General features: G+C 35.3%; 1 protein-coding gene across 5 annotated transcripts in view; it reads left to right on the top strand.

Moving 5' to 3' along the window:
• The window catches only part of ZNF385B (zinc finger protein 385B), a 407917-nt gene that overhangs the window by 113378 nt on the left and 278945 nt on the right, over positions 1-15594 (top strand). The window contains exon 4 of one of the 5 annotated variants that reach the window (XM_045480390.1): positions 644-781. The exons of 3 other annotated variants lie outside the window; for them this stretch is intronic. In XM_045480390.1, coding sequence (XP_045336346.1) covers positions 644-781 — 138 coding nt within the window. Of the gene's footprint in view, positions 1-462; positions 782-15594 lie in introns of those variants that run through there. One more of the 5 variants, XM_045480385.1, reaches the window with a different exon arrangement.

Genomic DNA, 15594 nt, shown 5'->3' with positions numbered 1-15594 from the left:
ATTATTGTTTTAATTTAGAAACAAGCAGTTAGGGGTTGAAGTATATTTAACTTGCTCTTTAGTGGACATCTATGTGAAGTATATGGAAATATTTTTGTTATTGTTGTGATAGCCTCTACTGATTTTATTTGTCTCTAGAAAAGTCCCAGGAACCTACAGCTTTATTGATTTTTGCAGCTTTTACTATAAGTCCTTATAATATATACTACTGATTTCTTCTCTGCATCCTGCTCATTGTTGAAAAGCCAGAGCTATTTTTAACATTTATACAATTTCAGTAGATGATTCTTCATTCCACAAGGTTTGGTGCTAAATCTGTGGAGCCTTTCATAATCATATCCTTTTTGTGGTTTGCTTGAATTTGAGCACAGTGGCTGATTTCATGCATTGATAATGAAGGCTTAGGTTGCCTGTTTCTCGGCATAAATCCACCTCAGACTTGTAGGTTGACAGTGCTTCTGGTTGCAGCACGCGTGGAGATATAGAATTGAAATTGCTCTGCTTTCTTTACAAATGACTCAGAGTGTGCTTGTCCTTCCCTAAAATGTTGCCAGCGTGTAAAGGATTTTCAATGAGCAGTGCAATAAGCCAGCATCTGGGAAGGTTTGGAGCTGCGCTGATATAGCGTGGTACTGTCACACAGATAATCAGGGCTGGAGCCAAGTCTCGGTAGCATTGTGCATCACACTGGTCACATACTGGAAGTTTTGTTTATCCAACTTGGTTGCTCTCAAAGCTGGTGAAAGCCCAGCCAGGATGTGGAGTGGACTTCCTAGCAGAGGTGAGCATTTTTATTCTAAAAACTTGGATCTGGTATCTGGTGTGTCAGTAACAGATTCTTATGCTGTGTTGAATCCTGTGGAGTTATCAATTGTGTTTATCATGTCGTGCTGACAGATTTGAAGGGCGACACTGAGGAGCAAAATATATGATTCTTTAATTTCATTGGGAAGTAACTCCTTAAATGCACGGTGTGATAGCATTCTTTTCTTTCTGTGCTAGCTGTTTGCCGAGGACATCTTAACAGTAGGTGACTTCCTTTGCATTTTAAACATTCAGAACAAGTCAGTGATATTATGCAATTTTGCTGTCATTACTGAAAGTAGGTAATTAGCAGTGCTATGATGTGTTTCATATATATATATATATATATATATATATACACACACACACACATATATGACTATGAACTAAATGTACTTTGTAGAATCTTTGATGTGAAAAATACATAGGAGGAAGCAAGTGATGTTTACAAGATAACTAAGAAAGTAAATGAAGTGGATTACATACTGGAGTTGATACCTTGTTAAGCTCGACATTAATAATTAAAAGTTATGACCTGTCACACACTGGACAACCTCCAGTAATTGATTTTTAGAGACAGTATACTGAATGAAAGAAGGAGAAAATTAATAACATTTCTTCCTAAAGCATGTTTTAATTAGATGTGACATTTTAAATGTAGCAGATTTTATGACTTAAATGTAAATAAAGTGCTGACACTCAGCTGGAAAGTTAAATTACTAGATCACCTGCCCAGGAAGGTCAGTTGTGGCATTGGAAGTATAAAGTATTTGCAAGCCAACTAGATAGAGGCAAGCTCGAAGTTAGCCTCCGAGTATATGCAGTCCTATTGCTTAGGCTCTTCGAACTCCAATTCCTTCATGATGAGAAGCTGTTCTAAAGAAGAAAGGACTGAGAGTTATGATGTGTTCACAAAGCAGTATGCTTATTAAGTGTCTGTTTAGTGTGTTAAGTCTGCAGAGAAATCTATTTTTGTTTGGAAGCTAACATGGCACATGAGGTATGTATTTATATATGTGTGTATGTGTTTTTCCTGCTAAATTTATTTGAGGCAGCTGTTCTATAGCTTTCAACTCTGAAGTTATAGATAAGGGTGTATTCGTTTGACAGAAGATTCGAGAACCCCGTTTACTGCCAGTACATGTAAAGCTTGGCTAAGCAGACGCATCAGGAGCAAACCATTTGTGTTCGCCAATCTGTCTCAGCAAGTCCCAGGGCCACTATCTTGCTAGAAGCCACTGTGTGCTTTTGAAAGCATGAAATTAGTTTTATACTGAGCACATGGTTTCTCATTTAGCAGCTCTTTTTATGGTAATGGTCAATTTATGGTTCACTGCCAGGATTTCGGTGTTCTGTCAAAGCTGATAGTTTCTGCTAAGGTGTCTCTATGAGATAAATTTTTAAAAAGCAGAGGGAGGGAGGCACCTAATTAGACCCTCAAGAAGAGACTCTTACCTTCAACCTAGTCTGTTTTCTGAATGCATTGTCATTTCTCCAAAATTCTTTATGTTTTTAATCCAAAACCTACAGATTTGAAGTTATGAACATTTATCTCTTTGGACTTTACTTGACGTGTGACATCAAAATAGCTATGTTCTCATATGTATAGTATTTATTCATCTTTTTGTAATACATTTGTAGAAAACCACTCTATCAGTACTGACCATTTTGTGCAGTTCATCATTAGACTTATCTGCTTGTTTGGTAATACATCCCAGAGCAATGCTGGAGAGAGGACAAGGCTTTTATATATTTTATAGTTGATATAAACTACCCATACATTACCCATACTTTATTATACATATGTGTGTTGTGAGAAGGGTTAGTTAAGGAATAAAGCTAAACAGCCCAAAGATGTGTTAACAATGCTGAAAATGTCTTCTTTCATACAACTGCCTCATCTTGAAAAGTAAAAGCTCTCATGCTAAAATTATATTAAAAATAGTTTTTATTTGTTTCCACAAAGTGATAATGGATGAAATGTACTTTAAATGTTGTAAGAATGATTTTCTTAGCCTTTTCTTTCTGTCAGAAAATAACCCTTGTTGAAAGTTTTGCTAGTCATAGTGCATTTTGAAATAGAGGTGGTCAAAAATAACTACCAAGACATTTAATGAAGTATTTATTCTTGTGTTTTTTCTTTGTATGGTGGTAATAGATATATACAGGTGGATTATGGTACACATTGGAATGGTGCTATTATGTTTTTTTTTTTTTTTCAAACGGCCTTGACAATGGAACTGAAAACACTTCTGAAATCTTGAATTTCATGATTTTTTTTTCTTGTTAATCCTTGGATCTTTGCCTAGGTTATTAAGTGATTTCACATGATAAAGGATCCAAGCTAAAATCGTATTTATTGAAACGTATGCATATAATATGTGCCATTATAATTAGGAGATTTTCTGATTTTCAGTGGAGCCTAATTTCAAACAACTTATTTTTCTTCTGTTCTTTTAGGAATGTCATGTCACAAGTCATCATCAGATTGTCAGGGGGGTTTTGTTTCAGGTTTTGACTACAAATAAATATCTCATATTTCTTGCTTCCCCAAAGCCCATGAGACAAATTGGGTTTTTGTGTTGAGAATTAGAAGATTAGAAGGGCATTGAGATTTTCTCTTTGAAATTTCTGATGATTTAACATGTTTAGTAAATAAAACCTTTAAAGAAGTTTTAGAATGTCAGAATTCTCCTAGAATAGTAAAACTTGTCATATTACATAGATCATAGAAATTCACTAGAAGTGAGGGATAATTTAGCATATTTGCCTAAAATCTTAGCATCAATTTCTCTTTCACGGGAGTAGGATTTAGAAAGTTATCATGAGGATGTGAGATTCTTGTGAATCTCTGTGAAATTTACCTGCGTCTTTTCACTTTTATGTCAAGAGCTAGCAATCCTGGATTCCCTTTAGCATTTAAAAATGATTAGTTATGACACATAGCAAATACCAAAGTAGGTAGTAAACATAATTTAGTTGAGAAACATGACAAAATCAAAGTACTCTCCAAGTTCAGTGAGCTTTCCTATCGTACACAAGCAATTATTTGTTTGGACTATTTATATAGCTTGTATATAGTTTGTTTTGAGGTTTGTTGCTGTGGTGATAAATTCTTTTTTAGTATAAGTATGTCCCAGGCAATATTTGGGACATACTTATACTAAAAATTATTCATTGTTTAGCTGAAATTCACATTTGACTGGGTGTCCTATATTTAACGTGGGAACCCTACCTACTTTCTAAATAAGAAGGTGAATCTCTAATTATTACCAATAAAATTAGGTCTGCCAAAGCCAAAATGGCAGCTTCATATTCCTATAAAAGCAGTTTCTACCTAGGAGTTTATTCCTAGAATCTCCTATGAAAAGAAAGTTTTCATTTGAGAAACTTAAAATGGTATATATATATATACCTCCTATAGTTACAGAAATAAGACAATAAAGGCAGCATATTAAATAACAGTTGCCAGTAACATTTTAAATAAACAATTTCCAATTGTTATCCTTTATCAACTAGAACATTTTCAGGATTTTCCTCCTTTAACAAGTTTGAGATTCTTATAAATTAATTTTATTTTGTTGTAGTTAAGATGCATGATGAGGGGTCCCTCCTTCATGGTCTCCCTCTACTCCTTCATCTGGACTTCACTCAAAGGCTCATTGTCCTTTTGATTTTAGGACTCATGTTCTTGACTGCTACTTCCTAGGTTTCACAGAGAGACAGAGTAACTTGCAAACTTGACTTAGAAGATCTATGGGATCCTTTAGTTATTAAGTGCACCATGGCTGAGTAAAAAAGAATAAAGATAATATTTATTGTGTACCCACTATGTGCCTCATACAGTATTAAAATATTTATAGGCAGATTTTATTGAATGCTCATCACTTTTTAGTGTATTAATGTAATATTCATCGTACACATGTTAAGCCATGGCTGAGTAAAAAAGAATAGAGATAATATTTACTGTGTACCTACTATGTGCCTCATACAATATTAAAATATTTATAGGCAGATTTTACTGAATGCTAATCACTTTTTAGTGTATTAATGCAATATTCATTGTACACATGTTAAGCTATTTATCAAAAACCCTGTTCCTAGCCCAGAGTTACTGCAATTTTAACCTCACCAGAACAGAGCAAAACATTTCCATCCTGGCTCCAAATGTTACTTTTAAACATCTGGGCAACCTCCCCACAGGGAAATGAAGGAATAAAGGCTCATTTTTTTTTTTTTATTATCTCACCTAAGGCTGTATTTTAAAATCCTCTTTGCTCAGACTTTGCTTTACCTTTCTTGTCTCTTTTCACTTCCTAATATGTCCCTGCCTCCAGTATTTTTATAAATATCCCCAATGAGTGTGACTAGATATCACCATATAATTTGATTCTCAAGATGAGAAAGAACTATATAGAAGTAAACTACATATGCTATAACAGAATTTTGTCCTAGGCTACCTTGAAGTTGATTAGTAAATAATGTAGAGGAGATGTTTGGAATAATTTCATTAAGCTAACCTTTTCGTACCCAGTCTAAAATGCCACCTCAGTTCTCTCTGTCAGTCATGTGACATGTCAAACCAGGAAACCAGTTTTGAGCCCAAATTGATCAGTTGAATGTGAGAGCAATTAACTCAAGTTTTGGAAATAGCCCAATAGAGAACTGTTCAGTTAACCATATCTTCTCTTAGTTAAATGGTACCCCCTCCCACACACAATGATCTAGTTCATTTCTCAATGTCTTTTGCTCTATAGGACAAATTCCAACTTTCTTCCAATTTTTTTCATGTCTTTTTAACCATATATCACTATTTCAATCTGATTGTTTTGATCCCAAAAGATTTTTTTGCCTTCTCTCATCAATCTGTTTTCTGCTTTTGCCTAGTCATAAGTGTCACTATGTTATGCATTACTTCTTCTAATTGTTCAAGATTGTATTGGCAGATTTTTCTGGAATTTAAACTATGATCTTTGGAAAAAGATTCTGATTCTTCTTTACCTTAAAGATCACTATTTTAGTCTCCATGTTAGCTCCAGTGTCCCCCTGCTTATATCAGTCCTATTTGGCTGTATGGTCTGTTTGTTATGGCAAAATACCAATGTGAATCCATAATTTAAATTTTAATACTAAGTATCATCAAAAAACTTTTTTTAACTTGTCCTCAAATTCTTAGAAGAGGCACTGGTGAGTAAGTTAAAGTTGCTAGTAGTTTAAGGCATTCTGTTTCTTTTAATTTCCTATAAGATGAGATTGCTCAATAGCTATATTTTCTTGCAAATGGCAATTGAATAATAACTAGGTGCCTCCCACAGGGAATGCCTGTTCTATCAGAGCAAGGAATCTTCTGTCTTCTGATTCCATCCAGGGAGTCTGCAACACCACCAGGCTATTTAGCCAAATATCTTTTTGTTGACATTTCAGATTGGTGTGTGAATTTCACTTGGATATCTATGGTAATTCTGCTTCTATTTTTTGGCACTCTAATTCACTCTTTGGTAGTGTTGGTTTTTTAGAAGATGATGGAAGTAATGAATTTACATCTAGAAACCCTCTGTTTCTTCCAGCAAGTTAAGGTGGTATTTCTTTACTTGAGTTTTTTCTTGGCACACTGGAAAGGGGAGCTTGAAATTTGAAAATATTCAGGTGTAAGCAGATTCAGAAATTAATCTACAGGGACTTTTTTTCTGGCATTTTCCTACATTTTATGTATTTTTATTATTGCACAATGGGTAATACAATACTCATGATAAGTTATTTAACTCTTGATTAATTGAAGCTTTCAAATTTTGTATAATTTAAGTATACAACTTTTATGCAAATTGAGGGGAACAAGCAATGGATGTCAGTCTGTATACAGAGTAGTTAGAAATTCTTTAATGGGTTGTGAATCATGCTTAACTGGGATAGGGAGAAAATAGGGATGGTTTAGAAATGATCTCTAACAAACTGAGGGTTGATGGGGGGTGGGAGGGTGGGGAGGGTGGGTGATGGGTATTGAGGAGGGCACCTTTTGAGATGAGCACTGGGTGTTGTATGGAAACCAATTTGACAATAAATTTCATATATTGAAAAAAAAAAAAGAAATGATCTCTAACACTTATTTCTTGCTTCAGCTGCAACTGATTTAACCAGTGTTGGATCTCTATCAGCACATTTTATCACTGTCCGTCTTTAATCAAGTGAATGCACTAAATAGTGCATTAAAGGGCTTCAGAATAACAGCAGTGATAACTAACGCTTTCAAAGTAACTATATGTCAGACACTTTACATACATAAACTCATTTAGTCTTTGTAACAGCCCTATCAGTAAGTACTGTTATACCTACTTTGCAAGTAGGAAAACTCAAATCCAGAGAGGCTAGTTAGGTTACCTGCCCAAAGTCATCCAGGTAACTCATTTGAGATTTGAATCCAGACAGTCAGGCTCCAGAACCCATGCTTTTAACCACTGTCCTAGACTAGCTTTCCTAGACTAGCTTTCTATAGGACATCTAACAAAATGTTTGTTGATATTATTTTGTGAATAGAGTAGAAAGCTGAAGACTGAATGATAATGTAAGTTACTGGATTTGTAATTGGTTGAATGCCTACACCCATTTGTACCTCTTCAATATCAAGTTGAGGCTCTAGGACTCTGCAATGACTTGGTGGGAACACTGATGACTTGGCTATTAGATTTGTAGATGATATGAAGTGGAGATCATAAATACATAGGAAAATACAATTAATATAAATCTCAATGCCTAGGCCACATCCCATACAAATAAATCAGAATCTCTAGGAGTGCTACACAGGAATAATATTTTTAAAATTCCCAAGGTGATTCCAATGTGCAGCCCCAGTTTGAGCCACTGTTTTAGAAAGATGAACAAACTCCAACATGGTCAATTTCAACTACAATAAATGAAAGAGGGAGAGAGAGAAGTTGTAGGAGTATAGAACTATAAACTCTTATATGAGTCAAAAGCATGATATAATTGTCCCCTACAGTCTTGATATTATCTTAGGTGGGACTAGAAAAAATAGGATATCTGTAACAGTGAAGTTTCTTCAACTGGCCAGAGCATGCCTGGAGTTTGGGAGAGATGCAGAGAGCCGTAGGTGCTTTCATTTGGGAGTGACCGCCATGGCCAAGGTGCACTGAGTACTTTGTCAAGCAGAAGAGATCATCAGAGGGTTTGTTATAACATTTGAGTTATAGTGGGCTTTTTCCTGCTGTTTGTTTGAATTTTTTTTAATATTTATTTTTTGAAGTATAATTAACATACAGTGTTAGTTTCCGATGTACAATGTAATCATTCAATAATTCTAAACATGATTCAGTGTTCATCACCATAAGTACACTCTTTAATCCCCTTTATGTCACCCCCCCCCCCCCACCAACCTCCCTTAAATTATAGTTTTTCAGTAAAGATTTCAGGTAAAATTAAGATCAGTGGATGGGCTAATCAATAGGAAAGATTTTCAAGTGATGTAAAGAACTTCCTAATAGGGCTGTCTGAATATGAGGAGACTCCTTTTTTGAACATAGTACATGTCCCTGATTGGTGATACTGAAGCAAAAGGCAGAATGTGACTTAGATGTGTGATAGAGGAGAATAAGGATTGCATGGATGGTTAACGTAGATGATCTTCCAACTTCAGACTCTATAATTATAGGAGCATGTTAAATTAATAAGGTAATATATCAGTGAGGATTCATTCATTACATTAGTTCTGTGTCTAGGAGAAGCAGCAGAACAGTGTTATGGCGAGTTTCAAGCATTCAAAGTTTCAAAGCCCAGGTCCACCACAGCTTGGCTGTATGACCAGGCAACTTATTGCACTTTACAAGTCTCGGTTTCCTCAGCTGTAAAACAAGAATAATAATTGATTCCTCTGCATGGATTTGCTACAAAGATTAAGTGAGAATAATGTATATAAATTTCTTTGCATGGCAAACTGAGGGAAAATGGGAGGAATATGATATAATCAGAAGTTACAGTAAAAGCTGTAAAGTTGCCAATGATGATTTTATGGTTTGGCATGAGTTTAAGTACTCAGTAAATGTAGCCCATTATTATTTACAAACTATCTTTCTTCTGTTATAGCTGACTTCTGGTAAAAATTAGTGTCTGAGAGATAAAACTGAAAGCAGGTAAATTTGGTGGGGGATACAGCAGCATAGGGGACTCCAACAATGGGGCACAGGATGGGCAGCTTTGAGTAAGTGGAGGCCCCATAAAGAACTGGGCCTAGGTAGGGATGGGAGATTTTGAAAGGGGATTGATAATTAGATCCCTAATCACTGATACTCATCACCTATTTCCATCTTTTATTTCATTTGATCCTTACCACAACACTGGGAAGTAGATAAAGTAGTATTTGCTCATTATACTAATAATAAATCAGCACCTGGGCAGTGACTTGCTGAAGAGCAAACCTGGAAGTCAAACCCAGACCTCTTGAACCTTCACTCCACAGCTTCCACAGATCACACCAGCTTCTTCTGTCTACTTCTGTGGGCAGCCCAGCTCAAACATTAAGTAAGGAGGACTTACCAGTTGAGCATAAACAATGCAATGAGGTTTGGAAATGAAGGAAAGATGTGTAAGGGGAGTGTGATCAATGAATCAAATTTAGTTCAGGGATAAAATTTTAAAGCTTTCCTGTTGATTGGAAGACAGCTTATAAAGAAGGTTGGAATGATAATTAAAAGCTCAAGTAGTAACCTTACCAGTCAATGATGTTAACATTATTATCACATTTTATAGGATCTGAATACTTAAAGGGCTTTCTGTGTAATATAATTAACCATCCTTAACACATCTCATACTAAAGGGCAAGCTTCTTTAGTATGGTATAACAAATCCAACAGTTAATAAGAATCACCATATATTAAAAGTTTAATGGTTCACTGAGTTGGGGGAGGAGAAAGGGCAGAAGGCAAAAGTTTGTGCTTTAATTCTGTTAATCAAAAGAACTTCACGACATCTGCAAAAACAATGGACAGGCTGTGATTTATTTCTTTAGACAAAGTAGCAAGTGCCAGGAATAAATACCAAATAAAGTAGTTTTATAAATGACTGCATACTCTTATTGCAATAAATATAGAGTATAAATATAGATGAGTCACTTAAGATGATTTTTCATTGGATCAGAATCTTTAATTTTGCTGTTGTTGTCATCATGCTTTTCACTGACCAAGGTATTAAATTTATTTTCCTTATCACATCTGAGTATGTTTATAAAATGTAAAAGTAAATTAGATTAGTAAGGTATATTTAAGGAACAAGCTCTTTACCCAAAGTTAACCGTTTTTATATCCAATACATATTCTATTATTGTACTTATCATGATATATATGAATTATTTTTAAAAATATCTTTCTCTTCTCCTAGACTGCTTGAGAATAGGAACTGTGTCCTAATTCTTTTAAATATGTGAGTCTCAATACAACACTAGGCACATAGTAAATGATATACTTAAAACACTGACTAACGGATAAGACTTGAATACAGGACCTGTGACTACTTGTGCAGAACTCAATAAATTATTTGATAGTGCTGCTCATAAAAATATTTATTATTTAATTAAAAATACAGTGACGCATGTTTCTTATCAGATGGGCAAGATCAAGTCTTATTTATGATAATACAGTGAGTTAACAAATGTATGGGCATGGGAGCACTCTAGTTCATTGTTGGATGGAGTGTATTTGCCATGAAATACATGAAATTCATTCATGTATTTGCCAAGGCAAGGTGACAGTAACTCTCAAAACTTAGAATATGCATAGCTTTTGACCCAGCAACTCTAGTATCCCAGATTTAGTCAGCATATATACTTGCATATATATACAAAGGTACATAAGGCAATAAATTTTCTTGCATGTATCTATAAAAAATATAGGATTTTATTGTAACATTATTTTTAGTAGAAAAATATAGAAAAAATATACCCAGCATAGGTGATGGTAATAATCATGGTTCATCCATGCAGTGTGATACTTTCTTAGCCTGTTTGGGCTGCTATGACAAAATACTACAGACTGGGTAGCTTATAAACAACAGAAATTTCTTTCTCATAGCTTTGGAAGCTGGAAGTCAAAGACCAGGGTTCTAGCATGGCCAGATAAGAGCCCTCTTCCAGGTTGAAGACTTTTTGTCGTATCTTCACATGGCAGGAGGGGCATGGGATCTCTGTAAGGTCTCTTTGATAAGAACATAAATCGCATTCATGGAGAATCTACCCTCATGACCTAAGCAACTCCCAAAGGCCTCACCTTCTAATGCCATCACATTGGCCATTAGGATTTCAACATATTGGGGCGCCTGGGTGGCTCGGTCGGTTAAGCGTCCGACTTCGGCTCAGGTCATGATCTCACGGTCCGTGAGTTTGAGCCCCGCGTCGCACTCTGTGCTGACAGCTCAGAGCTTGGAGCCTGCTTCAGATTCTGTGTCTCCCTCTCTCTCTGACCCTCCCCTGTTCATGCTCTCTCTCTGTCTCAAAAATAAATAAACATTAAAAAATTTTTTTTTTTTAAAAAGGATTTCAACATATGAATTTCAACATTTGTAACAACTGATATGGGATAATGTGCAAGATATAAGTAAAACAAGAAATATGCAGAAAAATATATATTTCCATAAAAGATATGTTTGTGTGTTTATATGTATATATACATATACATGTGGAGAGAGAGAAGGGATGGGGAAGGAGGAGAAAGAGAGAAAGAAGGGATGAATCATTTCACAGGGGGCCTGGGGACTGAGTTCAAGGTAGAATTGCTTTTGACTTGATTCCTTTTTGTATTTGAAGTAGACTTTTATTTAACTATTATACCCTTTTGTACTTTTGAATTTTTAACATAATTTTGAGAAGTTTACTTTTGAGGATAACAGATATTTTCATATAAACAAATGAAAGATGAAAGAGGCAGAGGGAAAATGGCAGGAATGTGATGTGATTAAAAGTTATCACAGTAAAAGCTTGTAGGGTTGCCAGGTGATGACTTCATGCCTCTAAGCCACAGTTAATGGATGAGAAAAGCAGAAGCCATTTACCAGGTAATTGGATGATGATCCAGTTTATTGCCTTTTGTCCTCCCAAGTGTCTGCTCCCTAGAAGTTCAAGGTGAAAAGCTGATGTTTGGTCAACTCCTGAGCAGGTGTTGTATTGACCCTTTATGACCATTCCTGGTGTCCAGCCTTGGCCTACCTGATAGTGTGTGTTTTTCCTTCCAGAACTTGCTAGAAATACACCCCTCAAGTATTCATGATTGAATGCAATCACTTGAGTGTCTCTTGTATAAAATATTTTCACATGTCTTAGTCTTCAGTGTCCATGTAAAACACCAGGGCCTTAGGGGACTTCAGCTTTATGAAATGAAAACTTCCAATGCAGGTCACACTACCATATTGAAAGGAAAGGAAGAAAGACCAAAATTATGTTAAAATAATAGTAAGGCATGCCTTAAATCCACAAACATGACAGCATTCAATGCTGCCCTGAGCTCACCCTTTTGTGCAGAGGGTTTGTTTTTTAATCTCATACATTTAGTTCTCTGAGAAATACATAACACTGGGTGATCTTACCTCTGGGATTGTAATACAAAGTCACGATTTGACAATGGACATCTTATCATGAATTCCTTTGCTCCTAGGGGTTTAATGCTGAGTTTGAATGTTAATTTAACTCATTCTTTTTGTTTAATAAGCTCAAAATCCCAGCTGAGCTGAAGTGGGAGTGATTTTATATTATATAAAATGTTAGCTTGCAGAAATGTGGTATGAAGGACTTGGTTAATATTATGATCAGCTAACTATTGATTAGACATTTTCCTTCTGTCTTCTAATTGGTCTAAATTGGCTGTACTGCTGCTTTTTAAAAATATGCTCTCGCTTGCATTTTAAGATGATACTATTGGATTTTCACAGAGCTATACATATACATCCTTCTCTGTTATGATCAGACGCATAATTGCTGACATTTATGCATTGTCTACCCTGGATTAAGGTAGTTTGTGTTTGTGAATCCATACAGAGCCAATTAGACACAAAAGCCACAATATTAGTCTCATTAGCACTGTGCTCTAATTGGCTAAGCTAACTAGATACAATCACTGTTAACCTAATGCTAATATTCTATGAATTTCTATCTTTCTCTGCCTCATAAAAATGGTAGCAGGAATAGATCAGGGAAAGATGTTTTACAAACTTTCCATGTTAGATCATTTTACTTTCAAAGAAGTGTCCAAGAATCAGCACAGGTATTATAATACACAAACTACAAAGGCTGAACATTTGTACAAAAAGGAGATCTTAATCTGAATAAGTTTCTTTCCTTTGATAGGCATTATTTTTTTGTGTAAAGATGAGTGCAAAATGGTGGTCTGTTTGTGGTATGTCTGGAGGGTAGGGCGTCTATGAAGAACTCTCACGAAACCGTGTTTTGGCAAAGCAGATAAGCCAGTTGCAGAGGGCACCTGTATGCAAGTCTCTGGGAGCCTTCCCAGTCTCGGCTGCGCCTCAGAATCAGTTGGGGAACTTTTAAATAGTACTGATGCCCACGCTCCACCCTGATCAATTAAATCCGAATTGCTGGCTTGTGTGTTTTTAAAAGCTCTTCAGTTCTAAAACCACCTTTGAGAATCTCTGGTTAAAGGGATTTGTGCTCTACTGTGCAGGTAATGGACAGTCTTTGAATGAAGCACCACAATGAGTTGATTGTGAAAGAGCTGTCCGAGTGAGATTATAGAGCACAGTGGCAAAGAGTTTGAGATTTGGCCACGACTTCAAACCCTGACCCTGACTTTTTACTATGAAGGAAAGTTGTCTAACCTCTCTAAACTCAGTTTTGCATCTGTGAAATGTACCTCATTGGGTAGGAGTGATGATCAAAGTTAAACATGCTACAGAACGTAGCACAGTACTTAGAAATATAATAATTGCGAACAATTAAAGAAGTACATGTTTCTACATGTGCAGTCTTGTTTACCTCTTTTGTGCAAAATGGGAATAGTATTAGCCAGATCTGAACATTACAGGGTGAAAGCCAATGTATGCATATTTCACTTGACAAAATAAAACACATTTCAGTCTGCTCAGTGTTTATTTCTAAAAACTTAATCCATTTTAACAAGTGATTTCCATGATAAAGTCTGCTTTACATTTTTGTAGTAAAAAGAAAAAGTCCCAGTAGACCAAGTTTATAACCTTTGGTGCCTTAGGACATGCTAGTCATTGTGAAAAACCAGTGGGTGGCAGAAATTCTTTCAAACTTAATTACACTTTTGATTTTATGCTTCTTCTCCTTTATCTTGTCACCATCCTGTCTCTTTCTCTTTGTGGCATAAGAATTTTTCTGTTACTTCGCATTAAACCTCCCGTCTGTAAAGTCCATTCCTAATCATTCATTCATTCATTCATTCATTCATTCAGGTGTTTATTCAATACTACTTATTAAGCATAAATTTCATCCTAAATACTTCTTTTATCAGTACAAAAGCTGTACCCAATTTACAAATGAACTGTGTTGTGGTAATTGTTTTGTAAATTAATTTATGGTTTTGAAACATTTTATTATAGATTTAATATTTTAAATTAGGTCTATGCTTCCAAGCCAACTAAGCATAGTTGGGGGAAGAGGGGTGGAAATGTCAGAACAGTAATGCACAATTTCCATAGGAAGAAGCAAAATTCATACTAGTAATAGAAAGTAGGAAAGAAAAAGGAAAGGAAGTAGAATCTGAAAAGTCAAGATTATATATTGAAATGTTTCCATTATGGTGAAGTCAGCATTAACTTCTTTTCTAGCATTAAGTTTCATGGAAGAAAGTCTTCTTAGGGACTAGGAGAGTAAGGGAAGAGGCCATTTAAAATTTTTTATAGCTGATGGTTGTATAATTTATCATCAAAATGGGACCCTTTTAAGAGTTATTCATGATTAAGCCAGGAAGGCTTGAACTTGGGTTGCTTCATACTGGGATGCGTGGTCCCTCTAATTAGGGGTATGGACAATGTTAGATTTTTCCCAATGCAGGTGTTAAATAGATCAAACAAGAACCCAGATATAGTTAGATTTAATGATTTAGAATTAACAATTAAAGCAATTCCAGCCTTGAAACACCATGGTATTCAATCTTTCACCTTCCTGATGGCTAATAGTTCCATGACCCTTGGAATATTTAGGAAATTGGAGAAGGCAAGCATTTCATGTAAACATGATGCAACATGAAAAATAAGAACAGAATTGAGTACAAAGCTGTACTACTTAATTAGACCTCTCTAACTTGAAAATGCAAGGCTTACCCTCTTGATTTTTACTCAGTTTTACCCTTGTATTCTTGAAAATGCTGGGAGGTTTACAATGGTTTACAAATTCTGTTCTCTAAGACCATTTTGTACCTTTTAGATTCTGTTCTCATGGAATCTTGGACAAGATTGGGTCCACCTCCAGCTGTCTCAAATTGAGTTTAATCACCAGGAAAGTTCTGTTGATTCTCAGTGATGTTTACTTGATTAATTCAGCTCTAGCCATGGTGCCTTCTTACCTATGTCTCTCAATGTGTCCTAGAAAATTAAATGTTTCCTTTTGGGATTTTCAGGAAACTTGAACTAAAAGGAAATTTGGTTTCCTCTTTTTTATTTGAATATAAAAGAATATTTTAATTAGTTTTCTTTAATCTAGTTTTTTACTCTAGTGTAAATATTTTATATGAACTACATTTTCTTTAAAGTCATGTTTTAACTCCACTATGTTATTAGAATTTAACCTTTTCTCTTCCCAATACTCTAAAGTATAAA

The sequence above is a fragment of the Leopardus geoffroyi genome, chromosome C1, assembly GCF_018350155.1.
Source record: "Leopardus geoffroyi isolate Oge1 chromosome C1, O.geoffroyi_Oge1_pat1.0, whole genome shotgun sequence".
NCBI lineage: Eukaryota > Metazoa > Chordata > Mammalia > Carnivora > Felidae > Leopardus > Leopardus geoffroyi.
This window is presented reverse-complemented; position numbering and strand designations above follow the sequence as displayed.